The following is a 24,449-nucleotide window of genomic DNA, read 5'->3' on the forward strand; positions in this document are numbered from 1 at the left end:
GTATAACTGCCATGTCTCAGAGTATACTTCCTGACGCTGCTGGCTGGAGAGGATCAAATCCTCCATTCGGCTGATCTCGTCAACCTTATTTAGCCAGAGGGCAATAGTCGGAGGGTGAGGGGATTTCCATCGGAGAGGCACGCAGGCTCTGGCTGCGTCCAGAAGGTGACGCACCACTGATTTCTTGTAGACTCCTGGTGGTATATTGGTGGCATGTAAGAGGAAGTAGGCCGGGTCATCCGGCACTACGTATCCCGTAAATTTTTGTGTGATCCGGCGTACCTCTTCCCAGAAGCCCCTGACTCGCGGACAGGCCCAGAACACGTGGAGCAGAGTGCCCTTATCCTGGTGGCATCTCCAGCAGGCGTCGGAAGTGTCGGGAAACAGTTTCTTTAGTAGGTCTGGTGTCCTATACCAGCGAGTAAGAACCTTGTAGTTCGTCTCCTGGATTCTTGCACATAGGGATGACTTGTGCGTGAAGCGGATTATAGTCTGTTTTGTGGTGGGTGAGAGTCGCGTATTTAGGTCTCTCTCCCATTTTGTCAGGGATGGCATCTGGTAGTCTCCGGGGGGGGCGATCAACATGGCATAGAACAGGGAGAGCGCGTGTGGGAGCACTCCGGTCTCTTCACACAGCTCCTCCAGCTCTGTCAGTGCCGCTTGTCCAGCTGGGGGGGCTGGGATATTACTCAAAAAGTGAGTCAGCTGGTTCGCTCTCAAAAAGTCAAGGCGATATTCGCCTTCCGTGTCAGTTAATTCCGCTGCCGATTTCCACCTCCCTCCCGAGCTAAAGTGTGACGCCTGCAGAATACCGGCTCTCCCGAGGTCCAAAAACCTCCTGTCTTGTAAACCCGGTTCAAAGAGCGGGTGTCCAATGATAGGCCTGAGAGGAGAGTTCTTGGAGGCCAGGGGTAGCCGGGCGAAAAGACTCACGCATACCTTGATCGTGTTTCCCACTAGGGGGTGACGCATTACAGATGAGGGGAGTGGAGCTGAGCACCACGGGGCACGGTGTAGGGGAGTCTTGACCTGGCCTTGTTCGACCTGGGTCCATAACTTAGTTTGTCCGTGACGGCACCAGTCGATTAATCTCACCAGGTGTGTTGAGTGATAATAGGTCCGGATGTCCGGTAGGGCCAGACCTCCATGTAGTTTAGGGAGGGAAAGGATTGTTCTATGAATACGTGACTTTTTCCCCGCCCAGAGGAAGCGGATGAACGTGGAGTGTACCTGTTTAAAATACTCCCCTGGTATGTGGATCGGGAGGGCCTGCAGTAGGTACAAAAATTTGGGTAAGATTGTCATTTTTAAGATGTTACATCTACCCACCCATGAGTGCAGTCCCCCGGTCCACTGGGTCAGTAGTTTCCGAACCTCTGTCAGGAGGGGGGGGAAATTCAGTCGGTAGAGATGCGTAGTTGAGGGGGGGATGTGTGTCCCTAAGTACTTTAGTGCAACTTCCGTCCACTTTAGATTAAAACCAGTTTTGAGCCGGGCTAGCTGTTGCTGAGGGATCCCTATTCCCATGGCCTCTGACTTTGTTAGATTGATTTTTAAATTTGAGAGCCCGCCATAGATATCGAATTCACGAAAAAGGGCCTGGAGTGAGGCGTCAGGGTCCGTAAGGGTAAAAAGGAGGTCATCCGCGTATGCGGAAACCTTGTGGTGCGCTTTTGTAGTAAGGACGCCTTTAATGTCCGGGTTTAGCCGGACGTGACACAAGAAGGGTTCCAGCGATAGCGCAAATAAGAGGGGGGAAAGTGGGCACCCCTGTCTTGTCCCGTTGGTTATTGGGAAAGGGTCCGATAACACCCCATTGGCTTTCACTCGTGCCGTCGGTCCCTTATATACCGCTGCCACCCAAGTCCTCATCCTGTCTCCCAGTCCTACGTGTTCCAAAGTAGACATCATAAACTGCCAGCTAACCCGGTCAAACGCCTTTTCGGCGTCTGTCCCTACAAACAGGCTAGGTGTTTTACTGGAGGATACCATATGTAGGAGATTAAGTACCTTAATCGTGTTGTCCCGGGCTTCCCTCGTGGGCACGAAGCCCACTTGGTCTAAGTGTATAAGGTGCGGGAGGTGTCTCTGAAGTCTAGATGCTAGGATTTTGGTGAACAATTTAAGGTCTGTATTGAGGAGGGATATGGGACGGTAGTTACCACAGCAAGCTGGGTCCTTCCCTTCTTTAAAAATAACGGATATTTGGGCCTGCAATGTGGTGGCGTGAAACGATTTCCCGGCGCCTAGCTCATTGAACAGCCTCACCATATGCTGCCCCAACGTTGGAAGCAAAGTCTTGTAGTATGCTATGGTGAGGCCGTCCGGGGCCTTACCTGGTTTGGCGCTCTTCAGGGCCAGTTGGATCTCTGGTAATGTGATGGGGTCTTCTAGACTGTCTCGGGCTTCAGCAGGTAGAGAGGGCATTAGGGATGTGGAGATATATTCTCGTATTGAGTCTGGTGAAGTAGAGGGTTTGGTCAGGTTGTACAGAGAGCTATAGAACTGCCCAAATTCCCGTGTAATCTGCTGTGGTGTGGACCGTTTCTGCCCTGTAGGGGACAGTACGTGTGGAATATAGGAGGCTTGTCGACGGGAGCGCAGTGTGTTGGCCAGCAGCTTGCCGCATTTATTACCCGACTCATATGTATATCGTCGACAGGTCTGCAGCGCCGCTTTGGCCTTGAAGTGCAATAGGTCTGTTACTTGCGAACGGAGCACGTCCAGTTCCGCGCCTACTTGTCTATTCGGGGTCAATTTATGTGTGGATTCCAGTGCTCTCAATCTATTAAGGAGCGAATTTAGCTGTGCCGAGCGTTCCTTCTTCAGCCTTGCTCCGTGTTTGATAAGCACTCCCCGGATCACCGCCTTATGTGCCTCCCACACTACGCCCACGTCACTGTCCGGGGAACCGTTGGTGGAGAAGTAATGTCCTAATTCCTTGATGACATCTGTCATAACCTCCGCGTTTTGTAGGAGCCCCTCATTCAGTCGCCATGTTGGCCTCTGGCCTCCACTGTGCTCAGAGAGGGAATATTTCAGTGTAATAGGGGCGTGATCCGACCACGTGATCGACCCGATGTCGACATCCCGGACCGCATCTAGTTGTCCATGTGGTAAGAGGAAGTAATCAATCCTCGAATACGTTTGGTGTGCCCTAGAGTAAAAGGTATAATCCCTCTCTCCAGGGTGCAGCAGACGCCAGGTGTCTATCAGTTGCATCGAGTGTAGGGTAGCGTCGATACGCTTCCGCATATCTCGGGTTAAGGACGACTTCCCGGAGGAGTTGTCTTCAGTCGGGATCAGAGAAACGTTCAGGTCTCCCCCCAGTATCAAATGGCCTTCCGTGAAGCGCCTGAGCTGTGTCAAGGTTTTCCTCAGGAAAACGTCCTGTTGGGCATTTGGAGCATAGAGGTTGGCAAACGTAATCGTCCTATCCCCTATTCTGCCTTTCAGAAAAAGAAAACGTCCCTCTCCGTCCGACAGGGTATCCAGTGGTGTCCAAGGGACCCGCGCGGAGATAAGTATCGATACTCCCCTGCTCTTAGCTTCTGTATATTGAGAATGGTGCGTAGTGGGGTAGAATTTGTTTTTCAGAAGTGGTATGTGAAAACATTTTTACAGATCTCATTCAAACTAGCCGCAATTGCAGTTTGTTTACTTACGGGGACCCGGGCGTGACGTCATCACATCGCCGCCCGGGCCTCCGACGGTCATAGAGATGACTGGTGACCATCTGGTCACCAGCCATCTCTATGGCAAACATCCGGCGGACGGCGATCATCTCTCCGGGCCCCAGATGGCACGGGAGAGCCCGGAGAAGCACCGCATGGCGGCGGGAGGGGGGGGGGGATGTCCCCTCCCACCGCCTGTAAGAACGATCTAGCGGCGGAACCGCCGCTATGATCGTTCTTACGGTGCGCAGGATTGCCGCCGCTAAAAAATGATATCTCAATGATGCCTCTGGGTGCAGGCATCATTGAGATATCCCCCCCGCAAAGCCCAGGACGTCATATGACGTCCACCCGGGATAACAGGTCCCCGTTTTGGACGTCATATGACGGCGTGTGGGTATTAAGTGGTTAAGTAAAGTTCTGTGAGCCCTTGACTGGGACCACCTCCTCCACCAGACCGAGCAGACAGACACTAATTTCCAGCGGAATCGGGACCCCGCTATACAAGAAGTGACCCCAGTCCAAAACAGCTGGACCTGGGGGCAGCCCCAAAATATATGATGAGCGTCAGCCGGTGCAAACGAGCACCTCCAACACTCCGAGGGGACCGAGGAGTATATCGAAGCCAACCTAGCAGGAGTATAGTACGCTCTATGGGTTTGAACAACATTTAAAAAAAATATATATATATTTTTTAATTAAATATTTTTTTCTTTTTTTACTTCAATTGTTTTATTTTTACACTTATTTATTTTTTTACATTTAAATTTTTTTGATCACTTTTATTCCAATTACAAGGAATGTAAATATCCCTTGTAATAAGGATCTATTGTGACAGGTCCTCTTTATGGAGGGATGCGGGGTCACAATTCCCTCGATCTCATGCTGACAGCCGCGATTGCGGCTTGGTTAACATCTTTGGCCCGATTGTGACGTCATAACATTGCGCACGGGCCTCCGACCATGTAGTCACCAGAAGTCTCTATGGTCGTCATCCGGCGCCGGACGGTTCTTTCTCCGGGTCCCCGATGGCACGGTAGAGCCCGGAGAAGCACCGGGGGGGGCGGGCCACGTCCCATCACGTTGCCAGTAAGAACGATCAAGTGGCAGAACTGCCGCTATGAGCATTCTTGCTGTGCGCAGAATCGCTGGCAGAAAAGAATATCTGAATGATGCCTGTAGCTGCACCCATCATTCAGATATCCCAGCTGAAAGTCCAGGATGTCATATGACGTCCTTGGGCTGGAAGTGGTTAAAGGATTTAGCACAAGCGTATCATGGACATTGCACTGCATAATCGCTCCTCTCTGGGATACGCGAGCTAACTTTACTGTTCACTTTTTTTTTTTTTTTTTAGAAGTGTATTTTGTTCCCCAAAAATTGCGTTTGAAAAAACGCTGCTCAAATATCGTGTGACATAAAATATTGCAACAACTGCCATTTTATTCTCTAGGGCAGGGTTTGACAAATTTGCTTGGAATCTAGGAGCCAGCTAAAAAAGTTAGGAGCCAGAAAACACGCCCCGTCGCGCCGAGCTCGCGCGCAGAAGTGAACGCATACGTGAGTAGCGCCCCGCATATGTAAATGGTATTTAAACCACACGTGTGAGGTGTCGCCGCGATTGGTACAGCGAGAGCAATAATTCTAGACCACCTCTGTAACTCAAAACATGCCACCTGTGGAATTTTTTTAACCGTCGCCTATGGAGATTTTAAAGGGTAAAAGTTTGTCGCCATTCCACGAGCGGACGCAATTTTGAAGCGTGACATGTTGGGTATCAATTTACTCGGCGTAACATTATCTTTCATAATATTAAAAAAAATGGGGATAATTTTACTGTTGTCTTATTTTTTTAATTTAAAAAAGTGTAATTTTTTCCCAAAAAAGTGCGCTTGTAAGACCGCTGCGCAAATACGGTGTGACAGAAAGTTTGCAACGGCCGCCATTTTATTCTCTAGGGTGTTAGAATAAAAAAAATATATATAATGTTTGGGGTTTCTAATTAGAGCGAATGAGATGGCACATTGGAACTGCTGTTTTACTTTCTCTTTCGTTCATAGACGGACACAGCCTTCATTGACCTTAGGGTTATGCTTCTTCCTACCAGGAGATTTAGGCAGAATTCTACAGCACTTAAGGTGTTAAAAACTTTCCTTCATGCTGCTCCTCCCAGGGGGCGTGGCTCCCCCAGGCATAACCCACACCCTGCTTTAGCAGCCTCAGTTTGTTTTCTGCCTAACGACAGGAGGTCAAGGCTATCTCTGGAGTTCCTGGACTCTGGAGTTTTTTTCTGGCGATTTTTCTCGCTTTTTTTATTATTTTGTTCCTGCATTTTTGAATCCTGCGATTCTTCTATCAACAGCCGACTGGGTGACAGGCTGGGTCCTCGACTCTTGTAGTCCCCCCATGTTCGGCCTTCGAGCGTGTGCCGGCCCTCAGCTCAGCTTTGGGACGTCCACGACAGGCCCCATTGCTCCAGGGGCGGCCGGGGAACTTTGGTTCTAGGGCACACATATGACCGGTCTCTATGGCTTTGTCACAGTGTGTCTGGCCGACAGCCATGCCGCTTACGGACGTTGGTTCTGTCTGGGATACCTCCAGCCGGGTAGTCGCAGGACAGGTAAGTAGTGGCCCCTTACTCAGGTAAGTGGTCTGGCTGGTGGTTTCCCTGGGGAGGTCGACTGAGGGTCCGCCCTGCTTTCCTCTCTCCCCTTCCTCTCCCTCCTTCCCCTGACTGGGTAGTGGCTGTGAAGGGGGGCCTCCTGGGTTTTCTTTGTTACCACCGGGGCCCGTGTGTTGTTAGGGGGACTGTGTTGTTACTCTGGGGGGTGCTGCTGTGTGCTGCTGTGTTCTATGAGGTAATTTTTACCTCAGACAGCGGCCGTCTTGGAAATCTCCTTGGTAACGCTGTGATTCTTTTCTGAGGTAACAGACAAAGCAGTCAGTGCTGCTGTGTTCTATGAGGTAATTTTTACCTCAGACAGTGGCCGTCTTGGAAATCTCCTTGGTAACGCTGTGATTCTTTTCTGAGGTAACAGACAAAGCAGTCAGGGCTGCTGTGTTCTATGAGGTAATTTTTACCTCAGACAGTGGCCGTCTTGGAAATCTCCTTGGTAACGCTGTGATTCTTTTCTGAGATAACAGACAAAGCAGTCAGGGCTGCTGTGTTCTATGAGGTAATTTTTACCTCAGACAGCGGCCGTCTTGGAAATCTCCTTGGTAACGCTGTGATTCTTTTCTGAGGTAACAGACAAAGCAGTCAGGGCTGCTGTGTTCTATGAGGTAATTTTTACCTCAGACAGCGGCCGTCTTGGAAATCTCCTTGGTAACGCTGTGATTCTTTTCTGAGGTAACAGACAAAGCAGTCAGTGCTGCTGTGTTCTATGAGGTAATTTTTACCTCAGACAGCGGCCGTCTTGGAAATCTCCTTGGTAACGCTGTGATTCTTTTCTGAGGTAACAAAGCAGTCAGTGCTGCTGTGTTCTATGAGGTAATTTTTACCTCAGACAGCGGCCGTCTTGGAAATCTCCTTGGTAACGATGTGATTCTTCCCTGAGATGACTCGGCACAGCCTCTGGTCAGTTTTTAGTGCTGTTACAGTTTTAGTGCTGTGAATCTTCCATGAGGTGAATACACATCACAGTCAGCACATCAGAGCACACCTGAGGTTTTTCAGCTCCCTCTGCAGCTGGGTGGGGTGGTGAATACCGGGGGCCCCCATGCTCTGCAATAGCAGCAAGGAGGTGACCAGTGGGTTTTTTTTGTCCTGCCTTGCAGGGTGGGTGACTCAGCGCTGACACTATGGAACTCAAGCTATGCCTGAGTTAACCCTTAATGCCCCTCCCCCTGCCACATCTGTTATGTTGGCTGTCCTGGGTTTCTTGCCAGGTTTGAAGCAGCTAGTGCCCGGATGGGGGGTAAAAAAACGCCCCCTCCCTGAAGCCTGCTTCTGGGGATGACACAGAATCGCTGTTTTTTTCTGGTTCTGTTATGTCAGAGGCTGCGGGTTTTAACCCTTATGGATAGTGAGGATGACTCTGCTGCAGTCAGTTGCTGGCAAGAATTTGTTGGAGCTCTTGTTTCTGCGGTGCGTGAGGCTCTAAAAATTGAGGATGTGGCGGAGACACCTCCGTGTCAGTACCAGCAGACTACCACGCATCGCTGAAGTGTTTCCTTGTGTTCCTTATTTGGACTATATGTTATACAAGGAATGGGATGCACCGCAAAAAGTTTGTCAAAAAACTTTGCAACCCGTTACCCCCTTGAGGGGGGCTTTAAAAAAAAAAAAAAAAAAGTAGGTCTCTCCTCCGCCAGTGGACCCCCCTGTGTCCAGACTGCGCAAGGCCACCACATTGCCTGTGGAAGGGGCTCCTGCATTTCAGGATCCCGCTGATAGGAGAGTGGAGGCCGTGGCCCGCTCCCTATTCACGGTGGTGGGTTCGGCGGTGAGGCCGGCTCTGGCCGGGGCCCTGGCAGGCCCCGACTAAATGGGCGAAGCTCCTGCTGCAGGAGCTGGAAGAAGGACCTCTAAGGTGGCCTTGGTGATCACCGTTAAGGGTGAACGGTCCTTTTGGGTCTTCCCTGACTGGCATCATTGAGGATGCCACAGGTGGTAAGCGCATGCTGTTCCCACGGTTTGGGAAGGGCTAGGGACCTCGCCCTGTGCAAGGACCCTCCTTGCCTACCTCCGAGCGTTTTTTCGCTCGCCCTGTGCGGTGGGGGTAGGTCTACATGGTGCTTGAATCCCCGCTGCGGGGTAGCAGCGCACCGTATACCGCATGCCTAACAAGTCTGCGGACATACCTGCTTCCGCCTGAAGGTCTGCTCCCGCCCGTGTCTCGGGTGGGAGACTGGCTTCGCATTGCGAAGTGTTTTCCTTGGGGTACAAGATTGAGTTTCTCTCTTGTCTGCCAAACAGGTTTTTTCCCTCCGGTTCGCCGGTTGACTCCGTCAGGGGCTGTCCAGGATCTTCTGGTCAGGGGAGTGATTGTGCCAGTTCCCTCGTTGGAACGGTCTCGGGGTTTTACTCCATTCTGTTTGTGTCCCCATGGAGGATGGGGCCCGGTCGATCCTGGGCCTCAAGTCCCTCGTTTTGTTTTGTCAGGTTTTTCTGGCATCCTTGGATGTCATGAACGTGTACCTGCATATCCTCAAACCACCAGAGATTCTGTGCTTTGCGGTCGGGGGGGACCATTTTCAATGGTGTCCTTCCCATTCGGCGGGTTTTCGCCAAGGTGCTCGTACCGATACTGGCCCGGCTGTGACAGCGGGGGTTTGTTATCATGGGATGTCTGAACGACATTCTCCTACGAGCTTCTTCGAGCTCTGCATTGGTGGAGCCGTGTCTATCACGTGTCAGGCTCTCCGAGTGTTCGGCTGGTTTCTGGATTGTCCTGAAATCAGGGTTGATTCCGTCTCAGGGATACCTGAGACTGGTCCTGGATTCCTCCGGGGCGGGAGTGTTTTTCTCCTAGCGGAAAAACTTCAGACTCTGCTATCTGCTGTGCAGCAGTTGCCGACCCAGAAGCGGTCATCTCTGCGATTCTGCAGGAAGGTTCTGGGTCAGTTGGTAGCCTCTTTCGAGGCGGTTCCGTATGCCCAATTCCACGCCAGGGTACTACGGAGGGAACTGCTGTCACGATGGGACTAGCTTCCGTCATCTCTGGATTACCAGATTCAGTTGAGTCATCTGATCATGTCTCCCCTGGTATGGTGGCTGGCGTTTCCGGTGCTTCGGGCCGGAAAGTCATTTTTCTGCAGGCCACTGGACAGTGGTCACGACGGATGCCAGCCTCTCCGGTTGGGGAGGGGCGCTTGGGGCACCCAGTCAGCCCAGGGGCACTGGACTCAGGTGGAGTCCTGCCTACTGATCAACGTTCTGGAGCTCCGAGCAATCAAGCTTTGCCTTACCAGGTGGTCCCTGGATCTACAGGGCCGACCGGTCAGGATCCTGTCCGATAACACCACGTCCTTGGCGTAGGTTGATCATCAGGGAGGCACACGGAGTTCTGTTGCAGCGACGGGGGTCGCGCGCATCCTTTCGGTGGGCCGAAGGGTCCGTTCCGGCTCTATCGGCCGGGTACATTCCGGGAATACGGAATTGGCTAGCCGACTACCTAAGTCGCACTGCACTGGGCCAAGGAGAGTGGTCTCTCCACCCGCAGGTGTTTCGGGGTCTGTGCCGAAAGTGGGGCACTCCGGACGTGGACCTTCTAGCGTCCCGTCTCTATCGGTAGGTGCCACGGTTCGTGGCCAGGTTTAAGGACCCGTGGGCGGGCGCGTTGGTGGCTCCTTGGGGTCGCTGTCGCCTACTTTACACCTTCCCTCCTCGGAAGCTTCTTCCTCGCCTGCTGCGCAGAGTAGAAGCTGTAGGGATTCTATCGGTCCTGATTGCCCCAGATTGGCCGCGTCGCTTCTGGTACGCGGACCAGGTGCGTCTTCCCCTGGGAATTGATTTTCTGTTACAGGGTCCAATCTTCCACCCTGTTTCACAGCCACCGGCCTTAGCGGCGTGGCTGTTGAGAGCCAGGGGCTTAAGGACCGAGGCCTATTGGGCTCGGTGGTCTCTACCGTGCTGCCTGCACGGAGGTCTACCTCACGTAGGTTTTTTCCTCATACATGGAAGGCCTACTTCTCTGTGTGTGGGGAGATGAACTGGCACTCTCGTACATGCGTTGTGTACAGGATTCTGCTGTCTTTGCAGCAGGGAGTGGTTCAGGCTCTCGCCTTACGTACGGTTAGGAGCCAGATTTCTGCTCTGGCTGTTTTTTACTTGCAGTGACCCTTGGCATAGCACTCCTGGGTGCGTGCGTTGGATCAGGGGGTCTGGCAGGTGGCCCCTCCGGTGCGCCCTCCATTACCCCCATGGGACTTGATTTTAGTCCTTTCAGTGCTTCGGGATGCTCCCTTTGAGGACATTCGGGAGGTTTTTTGTTTTATTGTCACAAAAGGTGATTTTATTTCTGGTAGCAATTACCTCGATCAGACGGGTGTCTGTCTGTTCTGGTGGCCTTGTCTTGCAAGGCTCCCTGCTTGGTCATCCGTAAGGATGAGGTGGTGCTGCGGCCGCAGCCGTTTTTCTCCCTAAGGTCGTTTCGGCTTTTCACTTGGATGTGGACATTGTTCTTCCATCCTTGTGTCCTCAGCCGAAGAACCCGAAGGAGGCCACTTTACATTCTTTGGATGTGGTTCGGGCCCTTCGAGTTTACTTGTCGGCGACAGCTCCGTTCCGGATGTCGGACTCGCTGTTCGTGTCTGTGTCCGGTCCCAGTAAGGGCCTGGCAGTTTCGTCGGCCACCATTTCCAGGTGGATCCGACGGATTGTGCTTCAGGCCTATGCCCTGAAGGGCGGGCGCCCCCCTTTCGGGTCATGGCGCATTCGACCAGGGCGATCGGGGCCTCTTGGGCTTTCCGACACCAAGCCTCTGTGTTACTGGTGTGTAAGGCTGCGACCTGGTCGTCGGTCCACGCTTTTTCAAAGTTTTATATGGTGGATGTGAGTGCATCTTCGGATGCCTCCATTGGCCGCAGGGTGTTACAGGCGGCAGTTTAAGGTTGGAGTTCCTCCGTTGAGTAACTCCGGTTTTTGTTTGGGGTGTAACCTGTTTTTGCTGTGTTATTTTTCCCACCCCTCGAATTTTTTGACACTGCTTGGGGACGTCCCTAAGGTCAATGAAGGCTGTGTCCGTCTATGAACGAAAGAGAAAAAAGGATTTTTGTACTCACCGTAAAATCCATTTCTCTGAGTTCATAGACGGACACAGCACCCACCCCTCCTTTGTTTGTACTGCTTGTTACGAACTGAGGCTGCTAAAGCAGGGTGTGGGTTATGCCTGGGGGAGCCACGCCCCCTGGGAGGAGCAGCATGAAGGAAAGTTTTTAACACCTTAAGTGCTGTAGAATTCTGCCTAAATCTCCTGGTAGGAAGAAGCATAACCCTAAGGTCAATGAAGGCTGTGTCCGTCTATGAACTCAGAGAAATGGATTTTACGGTGAGTACAAAAATCCTTTTTTTTATGCCAACGGCCACCACAAGATGGCGCCAGATCACAGAAGTGGTCTCTGCGGCAAGTACGCCGCAAGATTACCTTTATCGTGGCGAGAGATGCACAAACCACCCCCCCCCCCCCCCCGCCGCTCTCCGGTGCCCTCCTCTGCTTACCGAAGCCGTCGGTAGCGGCGGAGGCGATTCGGTCCTGTCACCCCACCCGTCTCCATATCATCGCAGAGCGGAAGCAAAGTCAAAACGTCACTTGCACCCCAAGTCTTTTTGACCCCAGATCTTATAGTTAGGAGGTCCTGTCCTGTTTTTTTCTATTACAAGGGATGTTTAACCACTTGTCCACGGGAGGACGTCATATGACGTCCTCCACTTTGTGCGTTGATATCTGAATGATGGGTGCAGCTACAGGCATCATTCAGATATCGCCATCTTCAGCCGCCGATTCTGTGCACCATAAGAACGATCAAAGCGGCGGTCCTGCTGCCTGATCGTTCTTATAGGCAGCGGGAGGGGACATCCCCCCTCCCTCCGCCATCCGGTGCTTCTCCGGGCTCTCCTGTGCCATCGGGGCCCAGAGAGAGAATCGGTCGGCGCTGCCTGGAAAGCATAAAGATGACTGGTGACCAGATGGTCACCAGTTATCTCGCCGGTACGCGGAAGTAAACAAAGCCGCAATCGCGGCTGTCGGCCTGTGAGTCTTATTGACCCCACAGCTCTCCATAAAGAGGACCTGTCACACTGATTCCTATTACAAGGGATGTTTACATTCCTTGTAATATTAATAAGTGATAATAAAAAAAAAAGTGTAAATAAAAAAAGTTAAGTAAAATGGAAAAAAAAATCTGATTAATTTTCTAGCAAAAAAATTGTGATTTTTACATGAAGGAGAGAAGTGCCAAAATAGTGGTTAATTTCCCTTTTTTTTTTTTTTTTTGTCAACATAAACAAATAAAGTAATATGAATAAGAAGAAAAAAAATGTTAAAGCGCCCGTCCCGACGAGCTCGTGCGCAGAAGCGAACGCATATGTGAGCAGTGCCCGCATATGAAAACAGTGTTCAAACCACACATCGTTGGAGCGAGAGCAATAATTCTAGCTCTAGACCCCCTCTGTAACTCAAAACATGCAACCTGTAGAATTTTTTAAGCATCGCCTATGGAGGTTTTTAAGGGTAAAAGTTTGTCGCCATTCCACGAGCGGGTGCAACTTTGAAGCGTGACACGTTGGGTATCAATTTACTTGGTGTAACATCATCTTTCACAATATAAAAAAAAATTGGGATAACTTTACTGTTGTCTTATTTTTTAATTTAAAAAAGTGTTTTTTTTCCCCAAAATAGTGCGCTTGTAAGACCGCTGCGCAAATACACTGTGACAAAAGGTATTGCGCACCGTGATTGGCTGAGCAATCAACTGGGACCCGTGATGTGTCCCAGATTGCCAAGAGGCAGGGGGGAGAGGTGACCTTCCTTCCGGCGTCGCGGTGCCCAAGGGAGTAAGTGTGAGCCAAATGTGGCATGTCAGGGGGTAACCTTCCCTTAAAGCGGAAGTTCCATTTTTGGGTGGAACTTCGCTTTAAGTATCGGTATTGCAGTCATTGGAATATTTATTCAATCTTAAAATCTCCCCTTTAGCTGTTTGGAGCCCTGCAATACTCAGGATTCTGTGGGCGGGTCTGTTGTCCAGGGATCAGTGGGTGGAGTCGTCATGTTGGCGAGGCATGAATGGTTCTTACACTGAATATCTGCTGGTCTTGTGGAAAGTCATCACATGACTTCAGCATGCTCAATCATGCTGAGGTGTGGAGCAGCCAATTCTGGGAGAGCTGGAGAAAAAGGGAGGGGGATGTGAAGTACACAGAATGTCTCCCTCACACTCCTGCATAAGATGAGGAGATCACGTGTCACTCACAGCAAGGGGGAAGATTTGACACCTATTTCTCTGTGTGTCTGTTTTTATCTTGTTGAAAAAAGATAAGACGATTTCTCAGAGCTGGAATAACTTTGTGGCAAGACTGGGCACAGATGACATGACATCCTCTGCTGTAACAGATGTGTCTTCATTAAAAAAAAAAAAAAAAAAAAACATTTTTGGGGGTTTACATCCACTTTAATTATCGGTATTGCAGTCATTGGAATATTTACTTCTCCTCTGAGTCGGTATTCAATCTAAAGATTCATTATTTTTTTTATTTTTTTCAGGTCCAAATGTTCTTGTCACCAACTGTCGGTAGATGCCACTCGCTGCACACCTGGGGGGCAGGTGAACATGCAAGTTGGATACCAACACAAGCGTCTGGAAGAGTGTCTACCTACAGGGTAAAGGCCGATGGCTGTAACTAAGTGCACTGGATACACACCAGCCTGTCATAATATCATGGAATTTAGCTTTTGGCTCTTTTGATTGGTTGATTCTTATACAATTTTAGCACGGGAGAATGATTATTCTGCTAAACCGGCTGAGATTAGAACTTTCTGTGGATGGCCTAACACCTCTCTGCCTCCTTGCATCATATGCCAGTATATTTTTTTCTTACTGATGTTTCTTTTGGTAGAAACTGTTTGTGTGTTTTTTGTGTTTTTTGTGTGTGTGTGTGTGTGTGTGTGTGTGTGTTTTTTTTTTATACCATTGGGCATGTCCAATTCCTCCAAGAGTAGCTGGTGGGATGGGGATGAAAGAAAAATCCTGGATCGCCGCACTCCTCAAAAAACAATGTCTTTATTCAAAACATGAAAAAACAACAAAAATTCAAATGGAAAAAACAGCCAAAATTCATGCAGTCAAACAAGAAGTGGACTAGGAAAAAAGAGCTGACATGTTTCGCATCTTGTGATGCTTACTCGTAGCTGGTGGAAGGTCAGTCCCTATTGATGTAGACATGACCCCCCCCAGATCTACATCTCCCATGGCCCCTTTCCCCAGCACAGTTTCTGGGCAGGGTATTGGCAGTCAAGGCCGCAGTATTGTTTTGCTGAGAGAAATCGCGTGGCGTGAGACAAAAGTTTGAGCAAACAGATTGGGTTCTATAGTCCAGCGGACAAGACTAACAATGCTGGTTGGGATTTTGGTGCAGCGGGGGCACTGTGTTGTCGGCTTACCCACCTACCCACCGTAGATGTACTCCGGCAAGGCGGCCGCTCTGCGCCAGATCACGTGCCTGGTACGTAATCTGACAGTTTCCGAGTCTGGGGTTGCGCGCCGCCAGGAACCCTCTCCTGTGGTTAGACACAGCGGGAGGCAATCGTCTGGGTCCGACGCGATACCCGCCGATCGTTTAGGACAGGGATCTTCACACTACGGCCCTCCAGATGTGGTGGAACTACACTTCCCATGAGGCATTGTAAAAAATCTGACATTCACAGACATGACTAGGCATGATGGGAATTGTAGTTCCTGCACAACTGGAGGGCCGTAGTTTGAAGACCCCTGGTTTAGGAGAAAGGCAGACCTCCATTCTGCCTATGTGAACAAGGCAGATTACCTTTTTGTGAGAGGGGAATTTGCTGATCCTGTGTTGCCGCTAAGGACCTCCCCCACGGTTACTAATTACACCTAGACAACTCATTTAACCCTTTGATCACCCCATGATGTTAACCCCTTCAGTGCCATTAGTACAGTAACGGTGCATTTTTTTTTTTAGCACTGATCACTGTATTGGTGTCACTGGTGCTCAAAAAGTGTAAGTTGGGTATCCAGTTTGTCCACTGCAATATTTCAGTCCCGCTATAAGTCGCTGATCTCCGGCATTACTAGTACCGTATATACTCGAGTTAAAGCCGACCAGAATATAAGCCGAGGCACCTAATTTTACCACAAAAAACTGGGAAAACCTATTAACTCGAGTATAAGCCTAGGGTGTCCATCTGCATGCCTCACTGTGCCCATGCCTCACTGTGCCCATGACTAGACTTGCGTTTAACATGGGAGTATATAGAAGGGATGCCCGGCTTTGAAAAATCTGTGCTCCCCGGCCATAGGTCCCCCAGACAGAAAATGTTGCACACTTGCAGAGGAGAACTTGGGCTACATGTGTACCTACAGCCGGCTGGTAACAGGTCCTCAAAGTTACCAGAGAAATTACCGTTTAACATGGGAGTCTATGGAAGGGGTGCCCGACTTTGAAAAATCGGTGCTCCCCTGCCGTAGGTCCCCTGGACAACAAACTTTGCACACTTATATATGAAGAGTGGGGCTATATGTTTGCCAAATTTGGGGTCCAGGGGAGCTACAGCCAGCTAGTACCGGGTCCCCAAATCCAGGAGATCAGGCGCAAAAAGGTGACTCGAGTATAAGGCCGAGGGGGGCATTTTCAGCACGAAAAAAGGAGCTGAAAAACTTGGCTTATACTCGAGTATATACGGTAATTAATTTATTTATTTATTTTTATCACAGGGTGTATGAATGCAACAAGCGATGTAAATGCAATCCAGGTATATGTACGAACCGCCTGGTGCAGCATGGCCTCCAAGTGCGTCTCCAGCTCTTCAAGACGCAGAACAAAGGGTGGGGAATTCGCTGTCTGGATGACATTGCAAAAGGGTCCTTCGTCTGTATATATGCAGGTAAGGCTACTTGGGGGGGGGGGGGGGTTACCTTTTAGAATAACCCTAGAATTTAGAGCAGATCTGTGAATAAATGTTGCTAGAGGGAATTGGTAAAAAGTAATTGGGGGGCTGCATTCAATGCCGTAAGGTAAAAAAAATGTTGTTTTTACAACAATTTCAAAGTGGACTTGAACTTAGAAAGTGAAAATTTTCTATGTTATCCTTACGACAATTGCTGCAGTTGGTGCCTCCAGAACTACATCTTCCAAAGCTTTTTTCCCTACATACTGTATGGGCGGAATTTTGGGAGTCAAGGCAGCTAGTTTTCTAGGAATGAAATCGATGCATATTCATGGAGTGCAGGATATATTGGTTTGTGGTGCCTGGATTATCCTCTTTAGTAGTTGGGTGAACCCTTCCTTTTGTTTTCCCTCACAGGTAAAATCCTGACAGATGACTTTGCAGACAAAGAAGGGTTAGAGATGGGAGATGAATATTTTGCAAATTTGGACCACATTGAGAGCGTAGAAAACTACAAGGAAGGTTACGAAAGTGATGTCAAGTCATCTTCTGATAGCAGCGGCGTAGACCTCAAGGAAGACCATGGAGAAAACACCGGCACTGAGGAGCAGGAGGAGTCCCAAGACAGTTCGGATGACAATTTTGGAAAAAATGAGGACATCACAACTAGCTCTGTATGGCGGAGCTATGCTACACGGCGGACAACTAGGGGACAGAAGAATGGGGCTGTAAATACCTCCTCTAAGGACAAGGATAAGGACAAGGACTCTGCTTTAGCCAGACAGACCAGCCAAGAGGAAAACGCAGACTGCAAGCTGCCCGAGGAGACCTCCAAGAACAAGGTGGCTTCTTGGTTGAGCTCCAACACCATGTCTGACTCGTATTTGGACTCTGATAGCCGGTCGTCTCTCAAAATGGGAGATGTGGCAGATGTGGAGAAGCGCGTGAAGAAGGAGGAACCTGCTAAGGTGAGAGTGGTCTGCTGGTCACTGGTGTTGCACAAATGTTTTTTTTTTTTTTTTGATGTAGTGTCCATCCTCCACATAGTTGCCGGTGTCTTGTCGAGCTGGTTCCTGCGTAGGCGCAGACGAAGCCCACGGAAATCTCCGAACCTCATCAGCTGTTCTTCAGGTGTACACTGCGCATGGGCGGCATCCAGGCTCATTCCTTACCATCCCTGTGGTCTTGGTGCATGTTAACAAAAGTGCCAGGAGGTCGTGAGGCCGACTGGCCACTTACAGCGAGGTCCACGTCGCCCTGGACCTGTTGCAATAACAACTGAGGAGCGGGTACACCTGAAAACAGCTGATCAGGTTTGGTGATTTCCGTCGGCTTGGATTGCGCCTGGGCAGTCAAGAGGGAACCATATCAATAGAAGGAAACATATCGGCAGAACACCGGCCTTCCAGGATTTGACAGTGGTGGGTTGCTTTGCTTTAACCAAGATTCGGCCTCGATTAGCTGTTCGCTTAGCATAGTGGTAAAGTAGTCCTCTGCCATCCTTATCAGTTGACTATGGAAGCCCTCTGTCCTTGGGTAGAGCCTCTGCATTCCTTGTTTGCTGGTCTCATTCGAACTGAATAAGATCTGAAGGGATTTGTACTATTAAATTGATTTTAACTACTTAGCGACCAGCTGCCCGCAATGTACTGCGGACGCTGTACGCAAAGCGATGTACCCGTGGCGCCCACTGTGATGGCACACAGCAGGAGTTTGTCAGCAAGTCCCGCCAATGATTCATGGTAAACACTGCTCTGTAGAGAGGGAGCAATCTGTCTGTTTCTCATCCCTGCTTTGCAGGGATAAGAAACTGGGTGATCTTATTAAAAGCAGCACACTTTACACACATCACACATAGTTAGGCACATGGTTAACCCCTTGATTGCCCTAGATATTAACCCCTTCCCAGCCAGCGTCATTGGTATAATGATTGTGTGTAGTATCACTGATTTCTGTATTAATGTCACTAGTGATGTTGGTGGCAGTTAGTCAGTTTCCCTCAGCATCAGTTAGTGTCAGATTTCCCGCCGCACTATCGCAATCCCATTTATAAGTCACTGATTGCCACCATTATTGGTATAAAAAAAATACCGAAATTCCAGTGTGTATATATACCATAGTTTGTAGGCGCTGTAACTTTTACGCAAAGCAATCAATATACACGTATTGGGATTTCTCTTTCGTTCATAGACGGACACAGCCTTCATTGACCTTAGGGTTATGCTTCTTCCTACCAGGAGATTTAGGCAGAATTCTACAGCACTTAAGGTGTTAAAAACTTTCCTTCATGCTGCTCCTCCCAGGGGGCGTGGCTCCCCCAGGCATAACCCACACCCTGCTTTAGCAGCCTCAGTTTGTTTTCTGCCTAACGACAGGAGGTCAAGGCTATCTCTGGAGTTCCTGGACTCTGGAGTTTTTTTCTGGCGATTTTTCTCGCTTTTTTTATTATTTTGTTCCTGCGTTTTTGAATCCTGCGATTCTTCTATCAACAGCCGACTGGGTGACAGGCTGGGTCCTCGACTCTTGTAGTCCCCCCATGTTCGGCCTTCGAGCGTGTGCCGGCCCTCAGCTCAGCTTTGGGACGTCCACGACAGGCCCCATTGCTCCAGGGGCGGCCGGGGAACTTTGGTTCTAGGGCACACATATGACCGGTCTCTATGGCTTTGTCACAGTGTGTCTGGCCGACAGCCATGCCGCTTACGGACGTTGGTTCTGTCTGGGATACCTCCAGCCGGGTAGTCGCAGGACAGGTAAGTAGTGGCCCCTTACTCAGGTAAGTGGTCTGGCTGGTGGTTTCCCTGGGGAGGTCGACTGAGGGTCCGCCCTGCTTTCCTCTCTCCCCTTCCTCTCCCTCCTTCCCCTGACTGGGTAGTGGCTGTGAAGGGGGGCCTCCTGGGTTTTCTTTGTTACCACCGGGGCCCGTGTGTTGTTAGGGGGACTGTGTTGTTACTCTGGGGGGTGCTGCTGTGTGCTGCTGTGTTCTATGAGGTAATTTTTACCTCAGACAGCGGCCGTCTTGGAAATCTCCTTGGTAACGCTGTGATTCTTTTCTGAGGTAACAGACAAAGCAGTCAGGGCTGCTGTGTTCTATGAGGTAATTTTTACCTCAGACAGTGGCCGTCTTGGAAATCTCCTTGGTAACGCTGTGATTCTTTTCTGAGATAACAGACAAAGCAGTCAGGGCTGCTGTGTTCTATGAGGTAATTTTTACCTCAGACAGCGGCCGTCTTGGAAATCTCCTTGGTAACGCTGTGATTCTTTTCTGAGGTAACAGACAAAGCAGTCAGGGCTGCTGTGTTCTATGAGGTAATTTTTACCTCAGACAGCGGCCGTCTTGGAAATCTCCTTGGTAACGCTGTGATTCTTTTCTGAGGTAACAGACAAAGCAGTCAGTGCTGCTGTGTTCTATGAGGTAATTTTTACCTCAGACAGCGGCCGTCTTGGAAATCTCCTTGGTAACGCTGTGATTCTTTTCTGAGGTAACAAAGCAGTCAGTGCTGCTGTGTTCTATGAGGTAATTTTTACCTCAGACAGCGGCCGTCTTGGAAATCTCCTTGGTAACGATGTGATTCTTCCCTGAGATGACTCGGCACAGCCTCTGGTCAGTTTTTAGTGCTGTTACAGTTTTAGTGCTGTGAATCTTCCATGAGGTGAATACACATCACAGTCAGCACATCAGAGCACACCTGAGGTTTTTCAGCTCCCTCTGCAGCTGGGTGGGGTGGTGAATACCGGGGGCCCCCATGCTCTGCAATAGCAGCAAGGAGGTGACCAGTGGGTTTTTTTGTCCTGCCTTGCAGGGTGGGTGACTCAGCGCTGACACTATGGAACTCAAGCTATGCCTGAGTTAACCCTTAATGCCCCTCCCCCTGCCACATCTGTTATGTTGGCTGTCCTGGGTTTCTTGCCAGGTTTGAAGCAGCTAGTGCCCGGATGGGGGGTAAAAAAACGCCCCCTCCCTGAAGCCTGCTTCTGGGGATGACACAGAATCGCTGTTTTTTTCTGGTTCTGTTATGTCAGAGGCTGCGGGTTTTAACCCTTATGGATAGTGAGGATGACTCTGCTGCAGTCAGTTGCTGGCAAGAATTTGTTGGAGCTCTTGTTTCTGCGGTGCGTGAGGCTCTAAAAATTGAGGATGTGGCGGAGACACCTCCGTGTCAGTACCAGCAGACTACCACGCATCGCTGAAGTGTTTCCTTGTGTTCCTTATTTGGACTATATGTTATACAAGGAATGGGATGCACCGCAAAAAGTTTGTCAAAAAACTTTGCAACCCGTTACCCCCTTGAGGGGGGCTTTAAAAAAAAAAAAAAAAAAGTAGGTCTCTCCTCCGCCAGTGGACCCCCCTGTGTCCAGACTGCGCAAGGCCACCACATTGCCTGTGGAAGGGGCTCCTGCATTTCAGGATCCCGCTGATAGGAGAGTGGAGGCCGTGGCCCGCTCCCTATTCACGGTGGTGGGTTCGGCGGTGAGGCCGGCTCTGGCTGGGGCCCTGGCAGGCCCCGACTAAATGGGCGAAGCTCCTGCTGCAGGAGCTGGAAGAAGGACCTCTAAGGTGGCCTTGGTGATCACCGTTAAGGGTGAACGGTCCTTTTGGGTCTTCCCTGACTGGCATCATTGAGGATGCCACAGGTGGTAAGCGCATGCTGTTCCCACGGTTTGGGAAGGGCTAGGGACCTCGCCCTGTGCAAGGACCCTCCTTGCCTACCTCCGAGCGTTTTTTCGCTCGCCCTGTGCGGTGGGGGTAGGTCTACATGGTGCTTGAATCCCCGCTGCGGGGTAGCAGCGCACCGTATACCGCATGCCTAACAAGTCTGCGGACATACCTGCTTCCGCCTGAAGGTCTGCTCCCGCCCGTGTCTCGGGTGGGAGACTGGCTTCGCATTGCGAAGTGTTTTCCTTGGGGTACAAGATTGAGTTTCTCTCTTGTCTGCCAAACAGGTTTTTTCCCTCCGGCTTCTGGCCTCCTCCGGTTCGCCGGTTGACTCCGTCAGGGGCTGTCCAGGATCTTCTGGTCAGGGGAGTGATTGTGCCAGTTCCCTCGTTGGAACGGTCTCGGGGTTTTACTCCATTCTGTTTGTGTCCCCATGGAGGATGGGGCCCGGTCGATCCTGGGCCTCAAGTCCCTCGTTTTGTTTTGTCAGGTTTTTCTGGCATCCTTGGATGTCATGAACGTGTACCTGCATATCCTCAAACCACCAGAGATTCTGTGCTTTGCGGTCGGGGGGGACCATTTTCAATGGTGTCCTTCCCATTCGGCGGGTTTTCGCCAAGGTGCTCGTACCGATACTGGCCCGGCTGTGACAGCGGGGGTTTGTTATCATGGGATGTCTGGACGACATTCTCCTACGAGCTTCTTCGAGCTCTGCATTGGTGGAGCCGTGTCTATCACGTGTCAGGCTCTCCGACTGGTTTCTGGATTGTCCTGAAATCAGGGTTGATTCCGTCTCAGGGATACCTGAGACTGGTCCTGGATTCCTCCGGGGCGGGAGTGTTTTTCTCCTAGCGGAAAAAACTTCAGACTCTGCTATCTGCTGTGCAGCAGTTGCCGACCCAGAAGCGGTCATCTCTGCGATTCTGCAGGAAGGTTCTGGGTCAGTTGGTAGCCTCTTTCGAGGCGGTTCCGTATGCCCAATTCCACGCCAGGGTACTACGGAGGGAACTGCTGTCACGATGGGACTAGCTTCCGTCATCTCTGGATTACCAGATTCAGTTGAGTCATCTGATCATGTCTCCCCTGGTATGGTGGCTGGCGTTTCCGGTGCTTCGGGCCGGAAAGTCATTTTTCTGCAGGCCACTGGACAGTGGTCACGACGGATGCCAGCCTCTCCGGTTGGGGAGGGGCGCTTGGGGCACCCAGTCAGCCCAGGGGCACTGGACTCAGGTGGAGTCCTGCCTACTGATCAACGTTCTGGAGCTCCGAGCAATCAAGCTTTGCCTTACCAGGTGGTCCCTGGATCTACAGGGCCGACCGGTCAGGATCCTGTCCGATAACACCACGTCCTTGGCGTAGGTTGATCATCAGGGAGGCACACGGAGTTCTGTTGCAGCGACGGGGGTCGCGCGCATCCTTTCGGTGGGCCGAAGGGTCCGTTCCGGCTCTATCGGCCGGGTACATTCCGGGAATACGGAATTGGCTAGCCGACTACCTAAGTCGCACTGCACTGGGCCAAGGAGAGTGGTCTCTCCACCCGCAGGTGTTTCGGGGTCTGTGCCGAAAGTGGGGCACTCCGGACGTGGACCTTCTAGCGTCCCGTCTCTATCGGTAGGTGCCACGGTTCGTGGCCAGGTTTAAGGACCCGTGGGCGGGCGCGTTGGTGGCTCCTTGGGGTCGCTGTCGCCTACTTTACACCTTCCCTCCTCGGAAGCTTCTTCCTCGCCTGCTGCGCAGAGTAGAAGCTGTAGGGATTCTATCGGTCCTGATTGCCCCAGATTGGCCGCGTCGCTTCTGGTACGCGGACCAGGTGCGTCTGCTGGCAGACGCCCCCTAGCGTCTTCCCCTGGGAATTGATTTTCTGTTACAGGGTCCAATCTTCCACCCTGTTTCACAGCCACCGGCCTTAGCGGCGTGGCTGTTGAGAGCCAGGGGCTTAAGGACCGAGGCCTATTGGGCTCGGTGGTCTCTACCGTGCTGCCTGCACGGAGGTCTACCTCACGTAGGTTTTTTCCTCATACATGGAAGGCCTACTTCTCTGTGTGTGGGGAGATGAACTGGCACTCTCGTACATGCGTTGTGTACAGGATTCTGCTGTCTTTGCAGCAGGGAGTGGTTCAGGCTCTCGCCTTACGTACGGTTAGGAGCCAGATTTCTGCTCTGGCTGTTTTTTACTTGCAGTGACCCTTGGCATAGCACTCCTGGGTGCGTGCGTTGGATCAGGGGGTCTGGCAGGTGGCCCCTCCGGTGCGCCCTCCATTACCCCCATGGGACTTGATTTTAGTCCTTTCAGTGCTTCGGGATGCTCCCTTTGAGGACATTCGGGAGGTTTTTTGTTTTATTGTCACAAAAGGTGATTTTATTTCTGGTAGCAATTACCTCGATCAGACGGGTGTCTGTCTGTTCTGGTGGCCTTGTCTTGCAAGGCTCCCTGCTTGGTCATCCGTAAGGATGAGGTGGTGCTGCGGCCGCAGCCGTTTTTCTCCCTAAGGTCGTTTCGGCTTTTCACTTGGATGTGGACATTGTTCTTCCATCCTTGTGTCCTCAGCCGAAGAACCCGAAGGAGGCCACTTTACATTCTTTGGATGTGGTTCGGGCCCTTCGAGTTTACTTGTCGGCGACAGCTCCGTTCCGGATGTCGGACTCGCTGTTCGTGTCTGTGTCCGGTCCCAGTAAGGGCCTGGCAGTTTCGTCGGCCACCATTTCCAGGTGGATCCGACGGATTGTGCTTCAGGCCTATGCCCTGAAGGGCGGGCGCCCCCCTTTCGGGTCATGGCGCATTCGACCAGGGCGATCGGGGCCTCTTGGGCTTTCCGACACCAAGCCTCTGTGTTACTGGTGTGTAAGGCTGCGACCTGGTCGTCGGTCCACGCTTTTTCAAAGTTTTATATGGTGGATGTGAGTGCATCTTCGGATGCCTCCATTGGCCGCAGGGTGTTACAGGCGGCAGTTTAAGGTTGGAGTTCCTCCGTTGAGTAACTCCGGTTTTTGTTTGGGGTGTAACCTGTTTTTGCTGTGTTATTTTTCCCACCCCTCGAATTTTTTGACACTGCTTGGGGACGTCCCTAAGGTCAATGAAGGCTGTGTCCGTCTATGAACGAAAGAGAAAAAAGGATTTTTGTACTCACCGTAAAATCCATTTCTCTGAGTTCATAGACGGACACAGCACCCACCCCTCCTTTGTTTGTACTGCTTGTTACGAACTGAGGCTGCTAAAGCAGGGTGTGGGTTATGCCTGGGGGAGCCACGCCCCCTGGGAGGAGCAGCATGAAGGAAAGTTTTTAACACCTTAAGTGCTGTAGAATTCTGCCTAAATCTCCTGGTAGGAAGAAGCATAACCCTAAGGTCAATGAAGGCTGTGTCCGTCTATGAACTCAGAGAAATGGATTTTACGGTGAGTACAAAAATCCTTTTTTTTGTTTTGCAGAAAACATTTGAATCTAAATTCATGGAGTAACTTTTTTTTTTTTTTTTTTTTCGTTTATTTCAAATTTATCGATCTGTTTTTGTTAATATAATAAAAACCCAGTGGTGATCCAATACCACCAAAAAAAG

The 24,449-nt window shown here is 50.7% G+C and overlaps 1 protein-coding gene across 1 annotated transcript in view; it reads left to right on the forward strand.

Moving 5' to 3' along the window:
* The window catches only part of SETDB1 (SET domain bifurcated histone lysine methyltransferase 1), a 99,915-nt gene that overhangs the window by 49,220 nt on the left and 26,246 nt on the right, over window positions 1–24,449 (forward strand). Inside the window, exons 14-16 of the mRNA XM_040332919.1 lie at window positions 13,877–13,993; window positions 16,068–16,237; window positions 16,658–17,208. Of these exons, the coding sequence (XP_040188853.1) occupies window positions 13,877–13,993; window positions 16,068–16,237; window positions 16,658–17,208 (838 nt within the window). The remainder of the gene's footprint in view (window positions 1–13,876; window positions 13,994–16,067; window positions 16,238–16,657; window positions 17,209–24,449) is intronic.

The sequence above is a fragment of the Rana temporaria genome, chromosome 13 (genome assembly GCF_905171775.1).
Source record: "Rana temporaria chromosome 13, aRanTem1.1, whole genome shotgun sequence".
In the NCBI taxonomy this organism is placed as follows: Eukaryota; Metazoa; Chordata; class Amphibia; order Anura; family Ranidae; genus Rana; species Rana temporaria.